Source organism: Mustela lutreola, chromosome 11, assembly GCF_030435805.1.
Source record: "Mustela lutreola isolate mMusLut2 chromosome 11, mMusLut2.pri, whole genome shotgun sequence".
Classification (NCBI taxonomy): domain Eukaryota; kingdom Metazoa; phylum Chordata; class Mammalia; order Carnivora; family Mustelidae; genus Mustela; species Mustela lutreola.
The window spans coordinates 67,978,396-67,993,991 of record NC_081300.1 but is presented as its reverse complement, the minus strand read 5'-3'; the positions used below and the strand labels follow the sequence as shown (position 1 = coordinate 67,993,991).

The 15,596-nt window shown below is 37.7% G+C and overlaps 1 protein-coding gene across 1 annotated transcript in view; it reads left to right on the top strand.

Annotated features, from left to right (window-relative positions):
* The window catches only part of SLC5A1 (solute carrier family 5 member 1), an 82,524-nt gene that overhangs the window by 64,461 nt on the left and 2,467 nt on the right, over positions 1–15,596 (top strand). The window contains exons 13-14 of the mRNA XM_059140096.1: positions 1,922–2,137; positions 4,503–4,608. Of these exons, the coding sequence (XP_058996079.1) occupies positions 1,922–2,137; positions 4,503–4,608 (322 nt within the window). The remainder of the gene's footprint in view (positions 1–1,921; positions 2,138–4,502; positions 4,609–15,596) is intronic.

The window sequence follows — 15,596 nt, the reverse complement described above, 5'->3', positions numbered from 1 at the left end:
TCTGAGCCAAAGGTAGACACTAACCAACTGATCCAGGCATCCTGCTAATTGAATTTAAATAAAAATAAAAAAAAGCAAAAAATCAAAAGAGAAGAAAAACTTTATAGCAGATTTTATCAATACTATTCATACAAACTAAAGTAAAAAAGTAATTTTTGAATGAATATGTGTGTGGGGAATGAATGGGGGACATCTTTTTCCTCATCTATCTATCTATCTATCATCTATCTATCTGTCTATCTATCATCTATCCTTTACCATCTACCATCATCTATCTACCTAGCAGATACTTCCAGATGTCAGACGGAGAGCTGACAACACAAAGGGAATAAATCTTGGTTCCTTCCCTGGGCAAATTCCCAGTTCAGATGGGGAGAGAGAGAAGTGATTGAGTGATTCCACAGAAGGGGAATTGGTGCTGGAATTGGAGGTGTGTCTATAGTGCAGTCACAGCACGGAGGATGGGTCCATCCAATTCTGTCTTAGGAGAAGAGGGGACATGTAAGCTAGAACAAGGTTACCAGGAAGGGAGGAGCTTGTGTTCTCCCAGATAAAGAGTGACCTCTACAAAGATATAGGACATGAATACACTGATAATTGAACACACCTGGGATATAAAGTGCAGGGGTACCCATGGCTAGGAAAGTTCAAGGATCAACATTTGACATGAAAGCTCTTTTTTACCACCCTTCTATGAGCTCACTGTACTTTGTCACTGATCCTTTTAAAATGTGGCCTCTAGATTTAGACCTGGTTCTCTAGGTGAGGCCTGACTGAAAAGGAAGCAAGAAGGAAATAAGGAAGGAAGGAAAGGAGGGAAGGGGTTTAAAAAAAACCCTGAAAAATTGTACCCCTGTATTTTTAGTCTCTTAAAGGATTTCCATATTTTTAATATGCAAACCCAAAACTTAATGTAAAGACACATAATATAATCTTGTGTTTTCAAATTAAAAACAGTGACTTTGGATCTATAAAAGGGACTATGAAGAAAGTAGTATTTATATTTTGATGGAAACATTCTTTTCTCTTCCATCCCTCAAAGACCCAATTTGTTTTTCAAAGGCTTCAAGGAAAACAAATTATTTCATAAGTAATTACATTACCTTTGAATGTGCTTAAATCTGGAGGCTGATGGTGATAGCAGCTACAGGAACCAGAGTCAAATTATTTATTTATTTAATTTTTAAAAAAAATTTTTATAAACATATAATATATTTTTATCCCCATGGGTACAGGTCTGTGAATTGCCAGGTTTACACACTTCACAGCATTCACCATAGCACATACCCTCCCCAATGTCCATAACCCTACCCCCCCTTCTCTCAACCCCCCTCCCCCCAGCAACCCTCAGTTTGTTTTGTGAGATTAAGAGTCACTTATGGTTTGTCTCCCTCCCAATCCCATCTTGTTTCATTCATTCTTCTCCTACCCACTTAAGCCCCCATGTTGCATCAACACTTCCTCATATCAGGGAGATCATATGATAGTTGTCTTTCTCCGATCAGAGTCAAATTATTATTATAGAGGGCACGGATTGCATGGAGCACTGGGTGTGGTGCAAAAATAATGAGTACTGCTTTTCTGAAAATAAATTAATTAATTAAAAAAATAAAATTAAAAATTAATTTTTGGAATTAAGGCTTTGGGTTGACACTAGACACAAGTTATTAGACATTGTTACCCCATTATATTATGAATCTTGTTTTATGACCCAGGTAAAATCATCACTGAAACATGATAAACACACCTTTAGGCTTGGCCTGACATCACACTCTTAGCCATATTCTGAACGCCAGCATTCTGGCTTCAGAAGGCCTGAAGCTATCATTTGTCTCATTTTTATTCCTTTTTCTCTGTCTCCCAGGAATGCCCTGATGTTTTGTGTGTTTGGTGTTAATTAACCCAAGGTTTTCTTTCACAGGGAGCCTTTTGGGGACTGGTCATAGGATTTCTGGTTGGGGTGTCCCGTATGGTGACTGAATTTGCCTATGGAACTGGGAGCTGCATGCAGCCCAGCAACTGTCCCACGATTATCTGTGGTGTGCACTACCTGTACTTTGCCATCATCCTCTTTGTCATATCTGTCATCGTCATCGTGGTTGTCTCTCTCTTCACCAAACCAATTCCAGATGTGCATGTGAGTATCCGTTTTGGGGAATGTGTCCTTCCCTTGATTCATGCTCATGCTACAACACCCACCTTGTTGCCCTTTCCTCAATTAAACATCTCACACTCACATGACTAAAACAGTCCTTGCTTACCGTTGGTTTTACATAGAAAGACACAAGCCAGAAAACACGATGTGCTAGCAAGGTGGTGTCAAATGTGTGTCTTCTGTAGGAGTCCTCACCGCAGTTATTTCAGTCCAGGGCCTAATCTCTGGATCCTGCTCACCAAGTAACAGCACAGGTGCAAGGGAATGAGATCACTTGGGTGAGTACAGGGACTAGCCTGTTTTAGATACTCAAGTCTCAAATAGAAACTTAGATTTCTTCTAGTAGACCCAAGGCATAACTTTCAGGGGTCTCAGCAAGGGACATAGTTACAAAAAAACCATGCTCAGGGAAATCTGAAGTATGATATACTCTTAATTTTTTCCCCTATTAACCCTCCAAACAATTATCCATATAATTTGAGGAATTTCAAATATCAAAGTCCAATTGATTCAAGACTCCAAAATGGCAAATAGTCTTCTTTAATTCTAGATGTCACCCTTGGTTTAGGATTTATTCATAGCTCTCCCAATGCAGATGAAAATTTCTAATTATAGGTCACTTTTACCATAAACAATATAATTTGGGCATCCAACACAGCTAATACTTAACCTTTTTCAGGTTTCTAAGAACAGAGCTAGAGTTTACCCAAGATCATGTTAGTCCATAGAGAAAGAGAAGGTTTTTTTTTTTTTTTTTTTTAACTTTTTACTCATGCATATACAAATACAGGGACTTATGGAATCCCGAAGAGACCTTCGACCTCCTTGCCAAATTTTCAAAACTGTACCTAATCTTAATGTCAAACAAAGACTGCTTTTATAAAAGAAGAATCACCATTATGTTTATTGGCTGAATCTGTCAATAGGCTTTCTTTGTGCTGTATTAACTGCTTCCTGATGTCTCAGTGTTTGCAAGTATTGCAGCCCTAAACACATTTAGCCCCAGGATTCCTCTTTTTTTTTTTTCCTTAAAGATGTTATTTATTTATTTGACAGAGAGAGACACAGAAGGAGGGGGAGTGGGAGAGAGAGAAGCAGGGTTCCTGCTGAGCAGGGAGCCTGATGCAAGAAGGCTCCTAACTAGGACCCTGGGATCCTGACCTGAGCTGAAGGCAGACAGCCAGGCACCCCATCCATGATTCCCCTTGAAGTAGAGAAAGCAACGTAGTCATCGAAGAGGGCATAGCTGGAATGAATACATTTCATTGACTTTCAGACTTCTTCAAGTTTCTGGTTTCATGTTCATAGAAACTGTCTCCAGTGTTACTCAATTCTAATATGGTTCATGATTCTACAGATTATTTTCTTATAATGTGACAAACACACGGTGCAAACTCTGCTCTACACTTCTGGTCTGGAGAAATGGGTTTTTGGTCTTCTTTCTTAGCACCAATGCTAAAAGGAACAAATTTAGTCATCATATATAAGAAGAGTTCATTCATTCAAGACAGACATTTCTTTATTCAAGGCAATCTCTTAGTCTTTGAATATTATATTCATGTGTGTAATTTACATCGAAGTGCTCAACTTATTTAGAGATAATGTGGATAGAAACTGTTATCTATGTTTTGGTCAGTACTGAGAGACCACAGTACCTTTTTGTTGTTGTTGTTTGCATTTTTAAAAAATTTTTTATTTTTTATAAACATATATTTTTATCCCCAGGGGTATAGGTCTGTGAATCGCCAGGTTTACACACTTCACAGCACTCACCAAAGCTCATACCCTCCCCAATGTCCATAACCCCACCCCCCTTCTCCCAACCACCCTCCCCCCAGCAACCCTCAGTTTGTTTTGTGAGATTAAGAGTCACTTATGGTTTGTCTCCCTCCGAATCCCATCTTGTTTCATTGATTCTTTTCCTACCCACTTAAGCCCCCATGTTGCATCACCACTTCCTCATATCAGGGAGATCATATAATAGTTGTCTTTCTCTGCTTGACTTATTTCGCTAAGCATGATACGCTCTAGTTCCATCCATGTTGTCGCAAATGGCAAGATTTCATTTCTTTTGATGGCTGCATAGTATTCCATTGTGTATATATACCACATCTTCTTTGTTGTTTGCATTTTTAAATGAGTTTCATTCAGCAAACACTGACCAAATCAATGTTTTAAAAGGGGCATCTCCAGTATCCTCTGTGTTCTAGAGCAATAACTAATCATTCACTGACACCTTTAGGAAATGATGCACTTTTTCTTTTCTTGAGCACATTTCTTTTTTTCTCTCAACTTCTTGGCACCAGACACTGGTTCTTTCTGCCAACCTGTTTTGCTTTTTCCACAGCTCTACCGCCTGTGTTGGAGCCTGCGCAACAGCAAAGAAGAGCGTATTGACTTGGATGCAGGAGAGGAGGACTTTCAAGAAACCCCAGAAGAGACCATTGAAATAGGTAATTTGTGATTTAGAGCCTATCCCAAGCCCTAAAATGTTACTCCTCCAACAGAAAGACTACCTTACTGAAGTCTTTACAAAATGCCTACATCAAAGCTCAGATCTCTCTTTTTAAGTGAGTGAGGTGGGGGGATGAGATAGATAAATGGATTTTGGGAAGTTCAATCTGAGGTCTAGTCAAGAGGAATAGAGAGGTGCAGAATCTCCTCAGCCTCCTTATACCTCATAGTTCAGAATGCTCTCTAAGTATGAGTGGTGTATTTTCTACCCTGACTTGACTGGGGCATGACATGGGAGAAGGAAAGAGTCAGAGCCTGTGAACTGAAAGCAGATGGAATCTAAGCTATGGTCAGTCTAGTGACACCAGAAGGATGGTGAGAGGCTCATTGGTGTCTTATATCCACATAAGATTTAGAAAATTAAATTTCTCTGAAGTCCAGTAAGATAATGCTTAGTCAGTATTCAGAGATTTATCCTGATCATGGAGAAAAGTTTTCCTCAGCTTATGTATTAGAACTTTTTCTCTTTAGTTGGGACTGGATGGAGGATGGTTGTGGAGATATATGATGTGCTAAGGTGTGGGAGTACAAGGTCATAGGTGCTTTATCTGCAGGACTAGAGGTCTCATCACTCCATCTGAAGGAAAGTACAAGTACAGCAGAATAAATTCTGAATATGGCCATTAGAAATATCAGAGAGTCCTAGCTTTGGAAAGGGCCCTAAAGATCATTTATTCTTATGGCCCTATTTTACAGATATGTAAATTGAGGTCAGAGCCTATTATCCCAGCTCTGATATAATCTGCTCTTAACCAAGACATTTTAGTTCTGAAACCTGCAACTCTGCATGTACTGGAAGGAACCTGGAGCCATAGGCAGTTGACCAGGTTGTTGAAAAAGATAGACCTTTTCTGCTTCCTTGGAGCAGGGAGGCATCAATATGCTGCCTGCTTCTCCCACCTCCAAAAGTGTCTCCACACTGAAGGAGAATATAACAGATTTGAAAGACTGACTTATTTCATTTAGCATTATACACCATCCATGTTTTGGCAAATGACAAAATTTTATTCTTTTTTATGGCTGAGTAATATTCCATGGCATCTATCATGATATATATCTCACATCTTCTTTATCCATTCATCTATCAATGGACTTGGGCTGCTTCCATAAATTGGCTATTGTAAATAATGTTTCAATAAACATATGAATAAGTTCTTCATATGTTTTGGATACTAACCTTTTATCAGATATATCATTTACAAATATCTTCTCACATTCACTAGGCTATCTTTTAGTTTTGTTGATTGCTGTGCAGAAGCTTTTTATTTTTTTATTTTATTTTAATTGATTTATTTATTTTCAGAAAAACAGTATTCATGATTTTTTCACCACACCCAGTGCTCCATGCAATTTGTGTCCTCTATAATACCCACCACCTGGTACCCCAACCTCCCACCCCCCCGCCACTTCAAACCCCTCAGATTGTTTTTCAGAATCCATAGTCTCTCATGATTCACCTCTCCTTCCAATTTCCGCCAACTCCCTTCTCTCTAACTCCCCATGTCCTCCATGCTCTTTGTTATGCTCCACAAATAAGTGAAACCATATGATAATTGACTCTCTCTGCTTGACTTATTTCATTCAGCATAATCTCTTCCAGTCCCGTCCATGTTGCTACAAAAGTTGGGTATTTATCCTTTCTGATGGAGGCATAATACTCCATCGTGTATATGGACCACATCTTCCTTATCCATTCGTCCGTTGAAGGGCATCTTGGTTCTTTCCATAGTTTGGCGACCGTGGTCATTGCTGCTATAAACATTGGGGTACAGATGGCCTTACTTTTCACTACGTCTGTATCTTTGGGGTAAATACCCAGTAGTGCAATTTCAGGGTCATAGGGAAGTTCTATTTTTAATTTCTTGAGGAATCTCCACACTGTTCTCCAAAGAGGCTGTACCAACTTGGATTCCCACCAACAGTGTAAGAGGGTTCCCCTTTCTCCACATCCTCTCCAACACATGTTGTTTCCTGTTTTGTTAATTTTGGCCATTCTAAATGGTGTAAGGTGATATGTCAATGTGGTTTTAATTTGAATCTCCCTGAGGGCTAGTGATGATGAATTTTTATTTTGATGTACTCCCAATAGTTTATTTTTGCTTTTGTTTCCCTTGCCTCAGGAGACATATCTAGAAAAATATTGCTATGGCCGATATCAGAGAAATAATTGCCTGTGCTCTCCTCAAGCATTTTTAGAGTTAAGGTCTCACAGTTAGGTCCTTAATTCATTTTGAGTTTATTTTTGTGTATGGTGTAAGAAAATGGTCTAGTTTCATTCTTTTGCATGTAGCTGTCCAGTTTTCTCAACACCGGTTGTTGAAGATATTCTTTTTCCCATTGCATATTTTTGCCTCCTTTGTTGAAGGTTAATTGTCCATATATTTATGAGTTTATTTCTGGGCTTTCTATTCCATTCAGTTGATCTATATGTCTGTTTCTGTGTCAATACCATATGTTTTGATTACTACAGCTTTGTACTATATCTTAAAATACAGAATTGTGATACCTTCAAGTTTGTTTGTGATCCTTTCAGTTTTTTTCTTCTTTTTCAAGTTTGCTATGATGATGTGAGGTTTTTTGTGGTTCTATACAAATTTTAAGATTATTTATTCTAGTTCTGTGAAAAATGCTGTTGGTATTTTGATAGAGGTTGCTTTGAGTAATATGGACATTTTAACAATATTTATTCTCCCAATCCATGATCATGGAATATTTTTCCATTTCTTTGTACTGTCTTCAATTTCTTTCACCAGTGTTGTATAGTTTTGAGAGTACAGGACTTTCACTTCCTTGATTAAGTTTACTCCTAGGTATTTTATCATCTTTGGTGAAATGGAATGTTTTCTTGATTTCTCTTTTTGCTACTTCATTTTTAGTATATAGAAATGCAATAGATTTCTGTATATTGATTTTGTATCCTACAACTTTACTGAACTCATTTATTAGTTCTAGTAGTTTTTTGGTGGAGTCCTTAGGATTTTCTACATATAGTACCATGTCATCTGCACATAGTGAAAGTTTAAGTTCTTCCTTACCAATTAGATGCTTTTTATATCTTTTAATTGTTTAATTGCTGTGGCTAGGACTTTCAATACTATGTTGAATAAAAGTGGTAAGAGTGGGCATTTTTGTCTTTTTCCTGACCTTAAGAGAAAGGCTCTCAATTTTTCTCTAGACTGTAATACCTGTAGGTTTTTCATATATGGCCTTTATTGTGTTGATATGTTCCCCTAAACTTGCCTTGTTGAGGGATAATCATGAATGGATGTTGCACTTTGCCAAATGTTTTCTCTGTTTCTTTGAAATGATCATATGGTTTTTGTTCTTTTTCTTATTGATGTGTTGTACTATGTTGATTGATTTGTGATAAATGAACCACCCTTGCATCCTAGGAATAAATTCCACTTAATCATGGTAATGATTTTTTTAAAATGTATTACTGGATTTGGTTTGCTAATATTTTGTTGAAGATATTTTCATCTATGTTCATAAGCATTATTGACCTGTAGTTCTCCTTTTTTGTGGTATTGTTATCTGGTTTCGGTGTCAGGATGATACTGGTCTCATACAATGAGTTTGAAAGCTTTATTTCCTCTTTTGTTTTTTGGAACAGTTTGAGAAGACTGGGTATTGACTCTTTAAAAATGTTTGGTAAAATTTACCTGTGAAGCTCTTGGTCCTTGACTTTTGCTTTTTGGGAGTTTTTTGATTACTGATTCAATTTTATTGCTTGTAATTGGTCTATTCAAATTTTCTTTTTCTCCCTGATTCGGTTTTGGGAGTTCTATGTTTCTATGGAGGTTTATCCATTTATTTTAGATTGTTCAATTTTTTGGCATATAATTTTTCATAATATTCTCTTATAATCCTTTGTATTTCTGTGGTGTGGGTTTTTTTCCCTCTTTCATTTTTGATTTTGTAGTCTTGAGTTCTCTCTCTGTCTTTATCTCTTCTTTGATGAGTCTGGCTAAGGTATGTTAAGTTTGTTGGTCTTTTCAGCAAACTTGGTTTCAACAAACCTGACTCTCGTTTCATTGATCTGTTCTATTGTGTGTGTGTGTGTGTGTGTGTGTGTGTTTTAGTTTCTATTTTGTTTATTTCTGATCTAATCTTTATTATTTCCTTCCTTCTACTGGCTTTGGGTTTTGTTTGTTCTTCTTTTTTCTAGCTCCTTTAGGTGTAAGATTAGGTTGCTTATTTGAGATTTTTTCTTGCTTCTTGAGATAGGCCTGTATTGCTATAAACATCCCCCATAGAACAGCACTTGCTGCCTCCCAAAGATTTTGGACTGTTGTGTTTTTAATTTCATCTGTCTCCATGTAGTTTTTTTATTTCCCCTTTGATTTCTTGGTTGACCTATTCATTGTTTATAGCATGTTATTTAACCTCCATGTTTTTGTGCTTTTTTCCAGATATTTTTCTTGTGGTTGATTTCTAGTTTCATAGCATTGTGTTAAAATGGATGTATGATATGAACTTTTTTTGTTGTTTTTGTTGTTGTTGGGGCTTATTTTGTGGTTTAATATGTAATCTATTCTCGAGAATGTTCCATGTGTACTTGAGAAGAGTGTGTATCCTGCTATTTTAGGATAAATGTTTTGAATATGTCTGTTAGATTCACTTGGTCCATGTGTCATTTAAAGCCACCAATTCCTTGTTGATTTTCTGTTTGGGTAATCTGTCCATTAATGTAAGTGGGGTGTTAAAGTCCTCTACTATTATTGTATTGTATTGTATTACCAATTACTTTTTTTATGTTTGTTTTTAGCTGCTTTGTGTATTTGGGTGCTCCCAGGTTGGGTTCATAATTATTTGCAATTGTTATATCCCTTGTTGGATTGTTCCAACATGTTCCCTTTATGATTATATAGTGCCCTTCTTTGTCTCTTGTAATATCCTTTGTTTTAAAGTCATTTTTTTCCAATGTAAGTACTACTACTCTGGCTTTCTTTTCACTTCCATTTGCGTGATTAAATCTTTTCCATCCCTTCACTTTCAATCTGCCTGTGTCTTTCAGTCTGAAATGAGTCTCTTATAGCAGCTTACAGATGGGTCTTGCTTTTTTATCCATTCTGCCACCCCATGTCTTTTGACTGGAGCACTTAGTCCATTTACAGTCGAAGTAATTATTGATAGGTATGCACTTATTTCCATTTTGTTCCTTGTTTTGTGGTTGTTTTCGTAGCTCTTCTCTGTTTCTTTCTTCTCTTGTTCTCTTCTCTCATGGTTTGTTGGCTTCCTTTAGCAATATAGTTGGAATCCTTTTTCTTTATTTTTTGCATATCTATTACTGGTTTTCGATTCGTGGTTACCGTTAGGTTTGTATATTACATTTTATGCCTATACAGTCTACATTAAATAATGGTTGCTTAAACTTGAACCCAGTCTTTATTCCTCTCTACCATGTTTCAAGTATATGGTGTCATATCCTTTTATTTTGTGAATCTCTTGACTGATTTTTATAAATATACTTATTTTTATTGTTTTTTGTGTTTCTTATTTTTCTTACTCCTACTTTCTTTTCCACTCAAAGAGTGCCCTTTTAACATTTCTGGTTTTGTGGTCATGAATTCCTTTAACTTTTGATTATCTGGGAAACCCTTTATCAATTCTGAATGATGGTCTTGCTGAATAGAATAGTCTTATCTGTAAGTTTTTTTTCCCTCTCAGCACTTTGGGTATATCATGTTACTCCCTTTCAGCCTGAAAGTTTCTGCTGAAAAATTAGCTGATAGCCTTATGGGGTTTCCTTTGTACATAGTTGTTTTGTTTTATTCATTATTACTATTATTATTATTTTGCTGCTTTAAAAATTATCTCTTGACCATGGACTCTGAGAAACAAACTGAGGGTTTGGAGAGGAGGGGTTTGGGGCGTTAGGTGAGCCTGATGCTAGGTACTAAGGAGGGCATGTATTGCATGGAGCACTGGATGTGGTGTATAAACAATGGATCTTGGAACACTGAAAAAATAAAATTAAATTAAAAAATAAAAATTCTCTCTTTACCTCTACTTTTTGCCATTTTATTTATTTTTTATTTTCAATTGTATTTATTTATTTTTTAGATTTAATTTTATTTTTTCAGTGTTCCAAGATTCATTGATTATGCACCACACCCAGTGCTCCATGCAATACATGTGCTTCTTAATACCCACCACCAGGCTCACCCATCACTCCATGCCCACCCTTCCAAAACCCTCAGTTTGTTTCTCAGAGTACATAGTCTCTCACCAAACTGTGGAAAGAGCCAAGATGCCCTTCAACAGATGAATGGATAAAGAGGATATGGTTCATATATACAAGGGAATATTATGCTTCTATCAGAAAGGATGAATATTCAACTTTATATGAACATGGACAGGATTGGAGAAGATTATGTTGCATGAAATAAGTCAAGCAGAGAAAGTCAATTATTTATTTTTACATTTTTTGTTTAAATTCAATTTAGTTAACATACATGTATTCCTATGTATTATTAGTTTCATGGGTATAATTTAGTATCACTTACATATAATACTCAGTGCTCATTATATCATTACCCAGTTTCCCCATCTGCCCCCCCACCTCCTCTTCAGCAACCCTCAGTTTGTTTCCCATGATTAAGAGTCTCTTATGGTTTGTATGTCTTTGGAGAAATGTCTGTTCATGTCTTCTGCCCATTTCTTGACTGGATTTTTTTTTGCAGGGGAGGGGTGTTGAGTTTGTTAAGTAATTTATAGATTTTAGATACCAATTCTTTTTAAAAAAAATTTATTTATTTATTTATTTGACAGAGATCACAAGTAGGCAGAGAGGCAGGCAGAGAGAGAGGAGGAAGCAGGCTCCCTGCAGAGCCTGATGTGGGGCTTGATCCCAGGACTCCCGGCCCATGACCTGAGCCGAAGACAGAGGCTTTAACCCACTGAACCACCCAGGCGCCCCTAAATACCAATTCTTTTTTTTTTAAATATTTTATTTATTTGACAGAGAGAAATCACAACTAGGCAGAGAGTCAGGCAGAGAGAGAGGAGGAAGCAGGCTCCCCACCAAGCCGAGAGCCCGATGCGGGGCTCGATCCCAGGACCCTGGGATCATGACCTGAGCTGAAGGCATTAGCTTTAACCCACTGAGCCACCCAGGCGCCCCCCTAGATACCAATTCTTAATCTGATAAATCACTTGCAAATATCTTCTCCCATTCTCTGGGTTACCTTTTAGTTTTTTTCCACTGTTTCCTTTGCTGTGCAAAAGATTTTCATCCGGATGAAGTCCTAATAGTTCTCTTTGCTCAAAAGACTGCCTTTAGTATTTCTTGCAGGATTGGCTTTAGCCAAGCCTGGCTTGCAGGCTTCCTTTAGTTTTGTTTGTCCTGGAAACTCTTTATCTCTAACTTTAACTCTTTATATCTATTCTGAATGACAGTCTTGCTGGATAAAATATTCTTGGCTGTGTATTCATGCCAGTCCTTCTTGGCCTGCCAGATCTCTATGGACACAAATGCTGCCAACCTTATGTACCTTCCCTTGTAGGTTAAGGACCTTTTGTCCTGAGCTTCTTTCAGGATATTCTCTTTATCTTTGTAATTTGCAAACTTGACTATAATATGTTGAGGTGTTGATATATTTTTGTTGATTTTGGGGGTGATCTCTGTGCCTCCTGGACTCGAATGCCTCTTTCTTTCCCCAGATTAAGAAAGTTTTCAGCTGTAGTTTGTTCAAATAAACCTTCTGCCCCTTTCCTCTGCCCCTTATCTTCTGGGACTCCTATAGTATGAATAATATTTCACTTTATGGAATCGTTGAGTTCCCTCAGCCTGCCTTTGTGCTCCAGTAGGTTTCTTACCCTCTTCTTTTCAGCTTCCTTATTTTCCATCATTTTATCTTCTGTATCACTGATTCTCTCTTCTGCTTCTTTCATCTTCATTTTTATGGCTTCTACTTCGGACTGCATCTTGGTAATAGCATTTTAAATTTTGGCCTGACTAGATTTTAGTTCTCTTGATCTCTACAATAAGGGATTCTCTAGTGTCTTTATGCCTTTTTCAAGCCCAGTTAATATTTTTATAATCATTGTTTTAAATTCTAGTTCAGAATTTACTTAGGGCGCCTGGGTGGCTCAGTGGGTTAAGCCACTGGCTTCGGCTCAGGTCATGATCTCAGGGTCCTGGGATCGAGGCCCGCATCGGGCTCTCTGCTCAGCAGGGAGCCTGCTTTCCTCTCTCTCTCTCTACCTGCCTCTCTGCCTACTTGTGATCTCTCTCTGTCAAATAAATAAATAAAATCTTTAAAAAAATTATTAAAAGAATTTACTTATATATGTTACTTATATATGTATTGATTAAATCTCTGAAAGTGAGTACTCCCTCCTCTTCTCTCTTTTGGGGTGATTTTTCTCCATTTTATCATTTTGTCCAGAAAAGAAAGGAAGAAAGAAAGAGAAAACAACCAAAACAACAGTAAGCAGCAGTAGAACAACAACAACACTCCACTAGATTCTGGGATTCTGGGTGTGTTTTGGTCTGCTTGTTAAAAGAAATTAGGTCTCAAATAAGAAAGAAACACACACACACACACACACACACACACTACAATGTAAGAAAAAAATTTTAAAAATATAAAGTATATATAAAAATAAAAATTAAGAATAAAAAAGAACTGAAAAGAGAAAATAACCAAAAAATAATACTAAGAAGACCAAAAAATAAGAATACAAAGAATGCTATATACTATTTTCCCCAAGAGCTGAAGCTTTGCAGCCCTCAATGATCAGTAAACTTGGTGAGAGTGAGTTGTTTGTGCTGGTCTTTTGTGGGAGTGGTCTGTTGCCTGAATTCTCAGGTGGACTTCCCTAGTGGAAAAGAGGCTGCAGTGAGCAGAGGCAGAACCTGGAGTAAGTGGTCCCAGACTCTACTAGCTGGTGCTGTTTTGTTCCCTGAAGGCTTTCAGCACTGATAGGTGGGATGAATATGCCTGTGTCCTGTTCTCTAACCCTGGAGCTGAAAATTGGCACCCGCCCTCTTCAGTGAGCTCTCACAGAAAAGCAACCAACTCACCTTGTCTTCCTGGTTTCTGTCAGAACTCTGTGTTCACCTGGTCTGTGACCAAGCATTTTTTTTTTTTTTTTAATCTTAAGCATATGAATGAGTTTCAAAACTCCAAATTTTATGGACTCAGGCAGTGTGGACCCACACTGTTCCTTCCAGGGGAATGGGGGCATCTCATGAGACTTCTGCCTTTTGCTCAACCCCTCCCAAGAATGTGGTTACATGACCATTCAGTGGTTCATAGTTTATGACAACATAGCAGAAAGCCAGAACCTAGAGTTGTTCTCAGCCGGCTTCCCCACTCCTATGCCAGGGAAGTAAGCCACACAGGAACCACCTGTTTTTCTTAAGACCCCAGGGATCCTCTGACCTCACTGTCACACCTAGGATTCTGCCCTGCTTCACCACCTGAGCACCTTTAAGCCAGGCACATGCCCCACCATAGAAGATTTCTAAAAGTTCTGTTGCTTATAATGCTTTTTGGTAGCCTCCTTAAGCAGGGTCCCTCCTCTGTGCTATATCCTCAGCTATATCACACCAGATTCAAGTCTCCACACCTCCTGTCTTCCAAACTGTGGTTCACTGGTAGACTTGAAGCATTTGTTTTCTCAAATCTCTGATTTCTCGAGTGTTCAGAATGATTTGATAACTATCTGGTTGTACTATCTGGTTGTATGTGAGGAACAAGGCAAACCGGATCCCCTTACTCCTCCACCATCTCAACTCCTCTACATTTTGCCATTTTTATTACTATGTGTCTTGGTGTGGACCTCCTTGGGTTGATTTTGTTGGAGGTTCACAGTGTCTCTTGGGTCTGGATTTCTGCTTCCTTCCTCAGATTCAGGAATTTTTCAGCCATTTTTTCTTCAAATAAAATTTCTGGCCCCTTTTTTCTCTCTTTTCATTCTGGGATCTCTATAATGCAAATGTTATTACACTTGATGGTGTCACTGATTTCCCTAAGCATATTTTTATTTATTGTTATTATTATTCATTACTATTATTATTATTTTTCTTGCTCTTGTTCAGTTTGATTGCTTTCCATTACTCTGTCCTCCTGGTCACTGGTCTGTTCTGCTTCCTCTAGTCTACTATTCATTCCCTCTAGTGTATTTTTAATTTCAGCTATTGAGTCCTTCATCTATGATTGGTTCTTTTTTGTTTTCTATGTCTTTGTTAAGGGTCTCACTGAGGACCTCCACTCTTTCTCAAGTCCAATGAGTATTTTTATGACCATTACTTTAAATTCTCTATCAGGTATATTACTTATCTTCATTTTGCTTAGGTCTCTTGCTGTGGTGTTGTCCTGCTCTTTCATTTGGGACATATTCCTTTGTCTCCTCATTTTGTCTAATTCTCTGTGTCTGTTTTTATGTATTGGAAAATCAACTATGTTTCCTGCTCTTGAAAGTAGTGACATTATGAAGAAGAGGTCCTGTTGTGCTTTGCAGTTCAATGTCCTCTGTTCACCAGAATGGAAGTCATCCAATCTTAACTCAATGTGAGGAGGCAGGATAGTGCAAACACATAGTGTGGGATTGGGATTCAAGAAGAGCTGGGATTGAATCCTCACTTCTCTATTCACTTCTTGTGCAAGTGATTCCATTTTTTCCTAAAGCTTAGGTTCTTAATATAAAAGCATTCTAAATGATAGCCTATACCTTATAGTACTGTTGGGAATATTGAAAGAGATAATGCTTCTTTATAAGAATTGACTATAATTATTACCATTATGATTGCTACTAAGGAAGAATTTTCTGAGTTGATTTGAAAAGGGTGAGCAGCAAGTGTACATCTATCAGAGATTCCGTAAAGGAGATTCCCACTGGCTAGAAAATTGGCTTAGTGACTTCTGAGGTTCATGGCAACACTTGAATTCTGTTGTTTCTTGGTCAATTCATGGTG